A 10,985-nucleotide genomic window follows, 5' to 3' on the forward strand; every position below is an offset into this window, starting at 1 on the left:
GAAGTTTTTAGCTTATGAAAATTGTTATACAAGTTAAACGTGTATTTCCTTTATTTTACTGAAGTTTTCTCATTTTTAACAATCAACTTTATGGCATCTTTCCGCGGTACCTTTTTGCTTTCGCAAAGTATGGTTATCCAGCAAACGGAAACTCGAATTATCGGCTGAAGGTTATGTCAGTAGTATCGGTAATACCCTTTACTTTTAGAGCGGTTTTCAATTGAGTGTCGTAAAACAAATACCAAAGTAATTACTTCGACCAATCACAGCCGGTGCAAACAGGGCAACGAACAAATCTGAATTCGTAGCAATTCCGTGTAACTTGCTCAAAGTGCGGGAAAAATCGAGCATGCAAGCCGCGATTGGTTTTAGTTCCCTTTTCGTTGGTTTATAAACTGGCGCGAGATTTTTAAACCATTCACTAAGTGTAGCAATTGCAATCGCATCATTACTTTCGACAGCCATTTGAAAACTGCTCTAACAGCAATCCAAAATTCTCGATTGGTAGAAAATTGTGATTAGGTGAAGCATACCTTTATCACAGATTCTGAACCAGCTCTTCAAGATTGAGTGACGACTATTTATGATTCTGTTACCCGTAAACTTTCTTGTTCCTTAATTATGTATAAGGAACACAGACAATCAATACATACATTGATGAGATTATGGTATATAGGTTAAGGAGGTATCCCTACGAAAATGCACCCGTCATGACAATCAACTAACGTGGCTGGATAGAAATAAAAAGCATTCGTCGATCAAAATTGTAATCGATGATACCAAGACAACACGATTTAAGAACTCTAGATAGCTTAAACAACGACGAGGCCAATTCTAACTTGAACGCTAAAAATAACAGAATTAAACGACAAATGTATCGGCTCTTTGAGTTTAAGGAATTGCGTTATTTGTAGAATGTAGTTTTTAAGCCTTAATAAACCAAGCTAAGATTCACTTTGCCATAATTTATCCCATTGGCTTTGCTGTCTTTATTACAGGGAGCTTGAAAAGCACACGCTTTTAATTTTTGCCCTATGGACGGAAACCGGAAGGGAGCGTTTCGCAGGCCAAAATTTTTTAACTAATCGTCTCCAACAGAGTAAAAATACGTGGCGATTTAAATTTCTTAGAGTCTGGACAAGTTTAAAAAAGAAAACGTCTCACTTCTGGTTGCTATCCCACTGCTTTTTGCTGCGCGCTCAGCTTCGACGAGTATTAAATGATATTGTGATAATTTATATAACCTACTTACAACCGGGCGTGTTACTCACAAATGAGGCGGTGCAGTCTATATGCGACTCGGACTGGCGACATTCTGTTCCTTTGATCTTTGATATACGTAACTTGAACATCGTAGCATGAATAGACCTCGCTTATCTCGAGAATATAAATCGTATATGCCAGTAATGTTAAAGCTGGGAAATAAAACTTTACCTGCATACTAATTTTCTCATATTTTACTCGTTTGAACCTCTTTTTGGGCATTAGTTTCCACTTGTAATCATGCTCCACACCTCGTGTACTTGCCATATCCATGGAATCTTTTTCAATCAAGGGAAAGGAGTCTTACTGATCTTATTTCATGATATAGTTGATTCTCTGTAGAAGATCAAAAAGGTTGTCAGAAGTGTTAGGAACAGAAACAACCAGAAGAACATTCGATCCAAGACGAGAGCTGCCATTCGCCATTCTTCTCGCTGTCTCTCATCTTCTTGTCTGGCGCGTACGTCATCTGCAAGGGTGTTAATATCATCAAGTAAGCGATCGGCGAACGAATTCTGTCCTCCAACCAGACTCATGCTGCGCACACTCCGCCTACTCGGAGTACTTCGGCCGCTCTGTGAAACAAGTGACATATCGTCGCGAAATTTTCGGGGGCTCCCGGGTAGAGTCATATATATATCATCCTCGAACGGTACGACGCCGTTTAAGTCGAACTCTATTCTCTTTCGCTTGTTTTTCGGTGTCATCATCTTGATTTCATCTTCTCTTTCTATTTTAAAACAAAAAACCTTGGCCATGTAACCCAATATTATGACCCGCACCCATCGAGGCATCGGGGAAGTAGCAGGACTTCGGTGGAAAAAATTCAACACTGTGCACGTGCTGACCAAGGACATCGCGGTAACAAACATAGTTGCAATAAAATATTGGCCGAGGAGCGGAATTTCATCGGAGGTCGCCGGAAGTGTTTCGGCAACGAGCAACAAAAACACGGTCATCGCTAATAGTACAGTTATCCCAAGACCAACTTTTTCCCCAGACTCGGGTGGCAGGAAAAACAAAATCAATGTCAGGGTTGAGATCAGTGCGCATGGCAGAATTAAATTGAACACGTAGTATAATGGTTTGCGCTTGATGATCAAGTTCAATGTTACGTCGTGGTATGCATATGGACAGCAAGGGTAATAAACTATGTTTAACTTTGCTGGCATCGCTAGAAGATTCCATTCTCCATTTTGCATGAAGAGACGCAGGTCTGCTGATGAATCAGTGGACACCATTGTTAATCGATCGCCCTGAAATGTCCATGAACCAAATTTAAGTGAACAGTTTTGTTTGTCAAATGGAAAATTGCCGACTTGAATTTTGCAAGTACTTGTGAAAGAACATGGTGCGTTCCATTCATTGTATCCATCTGCATGCAAAATAACTGATGTCTTGTATTTCTCTAATCCACCACCATAACTGTCATCAGCGCTGTAAAATAAAGATGACGATAATTTTTAAAAATTTCAAGAACAACTCAAGCTTCAAGAAATTCAAGAAGGATCCCATTTGTCCTCTACCTGCCTTATCTAAGGTCAAGCGTGTTGATTAAGGAGCTTACGCAAGAAAGACGACGACGGCTGCGAGAACGACACGAAACAATGGGTTTAATTAGCCAAAACAATCGCTCTGCACGTTCGTTTTGCATTTTCGCACATTTCTTTGCCGTCCTCGTCGTGACAACGACGTGAATTGACCAAAATTTGAGGTTTTGTAGACGACGTGTGAACCTGACGAAACATTTTTAATTTTCTTCCCAAACAACCTGACCGTTCATGCCAATTTTATCCCTGCAATATTGATACACACTTTTCATTCCGAATGACTCGGGGTTTTTTAGGAAATTATTACAATAACGAGAAATAATATTTTTAGACGACGTTCTTGTTGGCGGCGTCGTCGTCTTGGCGTAAGCTCCCTACTTCGGTGAAACATAACACGCTTGAGAACGGGGGTACTGCGTCCTCAGTTGACAACATTTTTTTTTCTCTAGAACATTTCACTAAAAGTGGTAATATAGTATATGACTTAACTCGTATGTGTGTAGTGTGACTCCGACCTATTTTAGCAAAGTCAGTTTGTATACTGACAACCTAGCATTTTTAACCCACTGGTTATTTTAGGTTGCCAGTACCGTTGTACCCTTCTTTGTTCACTTCTCTATTCTCATTTTATGTAAATAACATCAACGGTAATAAAGAATTGTTGTTGTTTTTGTTGTAAGTTGCGACTCGAATTCCCAAGTTGTAATGTTGACCTTCCAAGATGGCGACCAAGCAAAAGTTTGGCTCTCCCCAGAACCAACTGAACTGAAGGTCAAGGGATCTGAAGTTATAAGTTTCTAAGTTCTTCATAGACATAATTTCCCGTTGGTATATGTAATCGCATGGGTCCGACTGCAATTAAGGATTAATTTCGCGCGTATTTTCAAAGTTTTTACAACATTTCGTGAAAAGGCGCGAGGGCAATTTGGACAATCTTGGAAAATATAAGTGGAATTAATCCTTAATTAACGACCTTAACTTGCACGAAGGCACATATCGATGACACTTTTATCACATAAAGGGCAAAATTATTGAGGAAAGACCCTTCAGTGCCGCGACAAATTGATTGATTGATTGATTGATCAGTTTATTTACCCCTCTTGCAGCTACAGCTGAATTACAAGGGCACCAGCAACTACATTATTGCATGATATTTATAAGTACAAAAATTGTTCATCCGTTCAGTCCTGGCAACTACTTTAACACTGCTATTTACAACAGAGCCAGAGCGAAGAGAATACCCATGGTGGGTTTCAGGGGGAATGGGTATTATGTTTGAAAGAAAACCTTTATCTCGGAAATTCTGCATTAACTTTTGGCATGATTTTTCCTGCCTTTGACTGAGGGGCAGCAAGCCTGAACGGCTAAGGGTTACATCATATGGCAGCCCAGGGAAAATAATGTTAAATGCCCTCTTTTGTATCAATTGTAGGGTTTTGCTCAGATAAACCGGAAGGTCTGCCCAGACGGGTGCTGCATATTCAATAACTGATCTAACCAGGCTACAGATTACTTGAACCAAATCCTGGCAGGCCACGCCACATTTCCTAAACATTCCGTGGTCTGATGCATACTGTGCTATTTCGTTCACGATGCAGGGTATGTAGCTAGGAGAACACCTAGGGATGTGACAATCAACACTCTCCCGTTCAATTAAAATTCAACCCAATAAATTTTTGCTGTCAACAGAAATAGCGCTTAAAATGTGTTTTATATGTGGACAAAAAAGTAGTTTAATCTGGAAAAAGATTCTCTTGTAACTTCGCTTGCTCTGGATAAGCAACTGTTAACCAATCAGGATCAAGTAATCATACCTTCTTGATTACCAAAAGTGCTCTCGTGATTAAGGAAAAATGCCCCCAGTCTTAGCCAATCAGCATTCAGTAATTTTTCCCCGTATGTAATAACGTTTATAATCACTTACTTGTTATACAAAATCACATCAGGAATCCAAACTCTACTGGGATCAAGATTCACTGATTTGATACCTCCATACTTGGTCGTATTCCACGCTAACATTGGATTTTTCCATTTCTGTATATATATTGTGTAAAAAGAGAAATGATTACGGAAGCTCTATTATGTTCAAAAATTCCTTTTCTGCTGGTAAACGTCGGCAGAAGTAGTATTTAGGGTTTTTTGTATTGTAAGTGACTGCACAGGAATAGAAAGTAAGAATACACTGAATGTTTTTTTCATTTCCATCGATTACGATATGGTCTATATGTAGATTGATTACTCAGTAGTTCAGCAGTTCACATTTGCATCTTAATTCGATATACGCAACTGAAGTAACCCCAAGCCTAAGCAAAACCAACTAACTGTTCTTCTTCGTCCCTTAATCAAAGTACCTGACGAATCCAGACGTTAAGAGTCAACAGTTGAGACTTGCTATTCTGAAAAGTCAAGAAGAAAACATTGGTCTTAGATGATCATACTGACTCTTGAACCATCTTTTTCCCGATGTTATATATCTGAAGTTATTGTTTCAGCCTCTCCCCTTCCCAAATTTTCAGACAGTTGACTGTGAGCTAGGAATATTCACTTTAATCTCCTGCCAGCCTGGAGAACAAAGAAAAACCGAGTCCAATAAACCAGTACCTTAGCTTGTTTGCCATTCTTACTATTGCTTGATTTTCAGGGGAGGTTTGCTCTATAATCTCATGGATTAAATATTCAAAAAAGAATTGCCTAGTCGGTCCGTTTATTACTTCGAACAGTCATCTCATCTCTTCCTCACACGAGAGACTACCTAGTGCAAGAATTGTTTACTTACCACTGAGATAATCTGTATTAAAGCCAAGCTGAACTCAACATTAACAGCATCGCTGGTGTTGTAAACTGGCCTAACTTCCTTGTCATAGTTCTTAAACAGGTCTCGCAGAAGTCGAAATTCCTCTGTTTCGCGTTTGTCTGCGTCAAAAAAAAAATAATAAAGCAACATTAAGTTTCGATGAATTCTTGTTATCAATTATATCGGAGCAGCAGCCTATCCTGCGCAACGGTTTTTCCACATTGAAGTAAAAACAAACATGTTACAGCGTACCATCAAGCAGTAAAAGATGACAGAATAAAGATATTTTTCTCCAAATACATTAGCATTCCTATGAAAGTTCTGATGATGATTTAGGAAAAGCATTTTAAATCAGAAGTAAGGAGTCACAGCCTAAGAAATTGACCCTAACAATGCAAATGACTGGCTTAGATAAAGGATTTACTCAAGGCGTAAAAGGCTGTTCAGCTTCAGCTTCAGTCTGCTGGCTCAGATCCGTGAAACAGGTATCACGAAAACGCCGTTTTGATGTGGAGCTGCAATTATGTAACATACCTAACCAAAAGGCCTTTTCTTGAAAACGTTCGGCTTCAACGTGTCGATTCCGAGAAAGCCATTTGTAAAAGTACGATGTCCTTATCTAAACAAGTGGTCCCTTTAGTAGCATGTCTTTAAGAAAGGAAGGGGAAGGAAGAACGGCGAATTCCGATGTACCCTGCATAAGAATTTTAAGACATCCGACAGGTACATATCGATGTTCATGAACACGATCATAGCGACCTCCAGCGAAAGCTTAATTGAACGAATCATTCCCATGTTACGTTACCGTCGCCAAATAAAGTCCACCTATTTAATTTTGTGTTCTTCAATCGAAGTTTACCCTTTCTAAAACAGGCGGTATCACTTACAACGTTGTAATTTCCATCTTGCCAACAATGCCACGTACAGTGACCTGACCATCTTCATTTTATTCTGGATTTGCTATCTGCCAATCGCTTGAAATCTTTATCTTAAGCTCGTAACAGACCAAGATCATTGCAGTATAAAATGTGAAAGGAGGAAATTAAAACATCACTGTATCCCTTTTATTGAAGAGTCAGTCTTTTCGCGAAGTCTGCTTGATCATTATTTAAGAATAAGATTGCGAAATGAGATAGCCCGGCGTTACCTCCCAAAACTTCACATTGAGTGCATGTTAGGTAAATAGCGACAAGACAGAAGACTCTGAGATAAATGTGTGGTCTTGAGCACATCCTCCAACCCGTCTCATTCTTCATCGGTTATTACATTTAAAAAACGTTTTCCTGAAAGAAATAAAAGCAATTGAAATAGACTCAGTTTTCCGACTGTTTCATTTGTCAACAGGAGCATGCGAGACTTCATATTTACCTGAAAGAAAATGATTGTTTCTTTGATTACTTGTTCAAAATTCGTACGATATGCATGCGTAATAAAGAACGCAGACATTTCACATTCAACATTCAAGAGGCGATTCTGACGGCTAGCTGTGCACGCATGCGTAAATATGGTCATTGCACCATCTGCTTTTTGGCTATCCGGTTGTTCTCCTTACCTCTCAAAATAAACTTTAGCCCGCAGAAAAATTAAAAGTTCCCTTTTTGTCGCTTTTGTTTGTTTACTACGCTTGGTTGAGTGGTAAATTGAGAGTATAGTAAGTAAGCTGAGCTGTAGCAGTTGCGCACAGTATAATTATGTTAACAATTTTTTTCTCTCAAGAGCAATTAATGTCGAGAGGTGTTAATAAACCAAGACGTATAAAAAACAAGCGTACTTCGTGTTTTGAGAGCTACATACAATATTTTTTTCAGATCTTACAACATTCTTATACATAGTTAATTAGAGAATGAAATTCTTGTTTTGCTTCATAGATGGTTACATCAAAACCAAAGGGTGGCGCAGTTTACAGAACGCGTGGAAAGGTTAAACTCAAATCAGTGCATTTTGGCCAGGGTCTTTGCAAGAAAAAAAAAAGTTGTTTTGAATACAAAATCTCTGCATAGTAATTAAGTTGAAGGTGCAATATCTGTAATTAATACGCTACTCTGTTTGATTTCACATTTTACGATGGTTAACCAGGCCTAACCACAGTCAAGAAGAACGGCCATGTTCACGTAGAAAAAAATTACACGGCTTAACCTTGACTCTAGACAAAGACATAGACATGAGGTTTGCTGTTTTATTTTTGTCGGTCCTAACGTTTTTTTTTTCCCACATTGGGCTCTTCGCAGAAATAGAAGGGTAATACCGAATCTAACATTCTTCCCGAAGTTTCTTCCAAATTCATCAGTTGCAGTTGATAGCTACCGCGTGACTCACCCATACACAACACGCTGCGAAGTGTTTCTACATAAGATGATATTTATACTATTGGCGAACTAGTTTTGGCAATCAATAAAAATGGTCTGTAAATATGAAAGCCCCATTTTAAAGGCATTTTGTGTTTCCTTGATAAGATTAAGAATAATTGTTGCGCTTGCTTTCAATTCTGCAGGCAACTTGACAAAATCCATGCAGAGCACAAGTTGTGTTTGCCGACCCTGTTATTTAATTATATAATTCCTCCATGTTATTTGTTGGTTGCTTCTTTCTTTACGCGAAATTGAGAAATCTTGCCTTTTAAATACCGTATTGAAAAAATCTAATTGTAATTTCTATAATATGTAATAATGCTTCTTCTCTTCCACTTGTGTAAGTAGTTGTTGCCGCAATAATGTAACTGTTTAGTGTATTTTTTTAATTGATTTTTTTTTCATTTTGTATAATATTGTTTTTATAATGTATGTAGGTGTATGGAATAATGAATTTAATTAAAAAAAAAAGAAAAAAAAGAATTTTGCCTTGACTTATTTTGTGTAAATGGAACTGTCATGACGACTTAAAGACAAAACAAGGATAAACAAGGAAAAAATAAAATATATATCATTACGTTTACAGTAGCTGGCATTTTAGTGAAGACCTACGTAGTTTTAAAGCTCTCGAGCTCTAGCTTTTTAAGGCAGTATTAATTTGTAACAATCGAGTTGAATATAATGAAATGAAATTGACTTTAATTTTGGAAAGGTAATTACTTATCTGAGACTGAACTAAATATAATTTACAACATAGAATGAAAGCTTTTCTTCGTAAAGGTAGGTTTTCGTTATTGAAAACACATTTATGTCACACCTTAAAAAAACTGATAAGTGCGATAACTATTCCATTTCAGTTTAAGAGCATACATTCTCCACTGGTGTTGTCTTGGTTAAAAGAGAGAAACGATCGCAGGGCGAGAATTTTTGACTTGACTCACATTCCCTTTTCTCGTTTTACGAAATGATGTCTACCGAAAATAGATCGTACCGATGTAGAATCACCAATCTTTGAAGCAATTGTCTGTAGATTTGCCAACACATTAAAAATCTAGACGTACTACAACACGCAGGTACATTTGAAAACAATAATTAAGTTGCAAAATTCTATGAAAAGGCCAAACAAGTCTGACATAATTTAATCAATCTAATTTGCAAAAGGAAAACATTTCTAAGCCACAATTTCTTCGACTGTGTTAAACAATTGCCATCTAATCGCAATAATTTCAAAATTCACAAAATAGGCCAATGATAATTCCGTGTAGATTTTATAGATTAGACCGTCAACGCAGCTAAAACCATCTTATTGTCCCTAGAGTCTTGCAATGCAAGTTAAAATTGAATTTTTGGATTATTTGATATGACTTTCAAGTAAACGTCGCTATGAAAAAACTTGATATTGTAGACTACAAAAAAAAAATGGTTTCTCAACTCGGACGAAAAGCATAATCGAGGAAGTCGTGTTTAAGTACATAATTAAGAGAGAAATCAAATATGGGTATTTGCAAAGATGTTTCCTCAAGAGACTTAAAAGTTTTGGTACAAACTTATGACCGATTTATAAGTTCAGTACTAGTAATAATTTCTCACCTAAATACCTTTAGTGAAATCTATTATATAAACGTTTTTTAATGAATATGAAGTGAAGAAAATTTAAGTACCTTTTTGTTATGAAACGTCTGCGAAGTTTCTATCGAAGTGGATTCCTAAATGCCACGCAACACTGGGAATTTTTAGTTTATTTTAAAATACATCTAAGGGAGAAGTAATGATATGTGTTTGTTTAAAACTCACCTCGCAAAGCTCCCATGCGTGTGATATCCAAAAGACTTTGAAGACTGTGGTTTGAATCAATCCTGAATTTCGTTTTGTAGATTTGAATATTTTGCTCGCCCACCAAAACAACTCTTGGAACTGTAATAATATTGAAGTTTCACAAAAGGATAACCAAACCAACAGGGTTATTTCTGTCCCACACTGCGTCAAAGCGATGCTACCTATACTGATTAAAATTAAACAAAATATTACAGCGGCTGTTGGATTCAAGCCGTGGGTAGTCCCCACACGCACAGAAAAGCTAGTTCAATCAACTTCCACATAGACAGGTGGCCAACAACCCACGATGGAATTACACAAAAACACAAGCAAAATACACGTAAACCAACCTTTAACACACAAATGATTCTCATAAATAGCCTAGGTTTAAATTCCCTAGGAGCAGTATCAAACAAGAACCAATTTGTAATAAATGCCGATAAACTATAGGGAACAAAATTTCCGTGTTTGCTATGATAGAGTCCAAGATTCAAATGACTATTCTGCTTAAAATATATATTTTTCTACGCAACAGATGACCAAAGATCTGATGAGCAATGACAAAAAAAAGGACACTTTCCTTAATATAACTCAAAAATTGTTCTTCTTTGTCTTAAGACGATACAACTAAACAATAAATCCTTATTCGATTTTGTATGTTTCTTGCTAATTTATAGAAGGACGCCAATGCAACTTTAATTTAACTTTACAGTATCTTGCCTAGATTCCAGCCACAAAAGACATAACCTGGTATTTCTCTTCTCGGGAAATGTTCAAATTATAGTTTACAGTTAGCTGAAGGATAGAAGCGCATGGCTTGTATCGCAAAATAAGTTTTCTCTATTCGTAAACCGATACCGCGCGGACAGAAGCTTTCTTTCTTTCGCCGTAAACAAGGTTCAAGTAAAAAGCGATGATACTTCAAGTTTCTTCAAGTCCTTGTCGCTCCTGTATTTATAAATGTTCAAAAACAGAGTGGTCACACGGCAATTGTGCATCTATCGGTTTGAATATCCCATCCTTCATTGCATGCCTTGAATCGCATTCTTAAGGGATTGCCTTCAGAGAAAGATAATTAAAAAAAGTATGGAAGGGGCGGGGCCAGTCAACTGAAAGCTGCGATTTATATAAATAACCTCATAACAGAGAAAAAAGACAGAAAAAAAGAACGTTTATGCATATGAACAATTGTTTTGCTTTGGAATTTGTTTCGCA

At 37.4% G+C, this 10,985-nt stretch overlaps 1 protein-coding gene across 1 annotated transcript; it reads right to left on the minus strand.

Annotated features, from left to right (window-relative positions):
• Window positions 1-413: 413 nt before the first annotated feature.
• On the minus strand, window positions 414-9,794 carry LOC138041078 (neuronal acetylcholine receptor subunit alpha-10-like). Its single transcript, XM_068886848.1, has 6 exons — window positions 9,750-9,794; window positions 6,755-6,890; window positions 5,590-5,726; window positions 5,165-5,209; window positions 4,738-4,847; window positions 414-2,700 (listed from the first exon to the last, which is right to left on the minus strand). The coding sequence occupies exons 2-6, from the start codon at window positions 6,861-6,863 to the stop codon at window positions 1,581-1,583; spliced, it is 1,521 nt and encodes a 506-aa protein (XP_068742949.1). The 5' UTR covers window positions 6,864-6,890; window positions 9,750-9,794; the 3' UTR covers window positions 414-1,580.
• Window positions 9,795-10,985: the final 1,191 nt, after the last annotated feature.

The sequence above is a fragment of the Montipora capricornis genome, chromosome 3, assembly GCF_036669925.1.
Source record: "Montipora capricornis isolate CH-2021 chromosome 3, ASM3666992v2, whole genome shotgun sequence".
Classification (NCBI taxonomy): Eukaryota; Metazoa; Cnidaria; class Anthozoa; order Scleractinia; family Acroporidae; genus Montipora; species Montipora capricornis.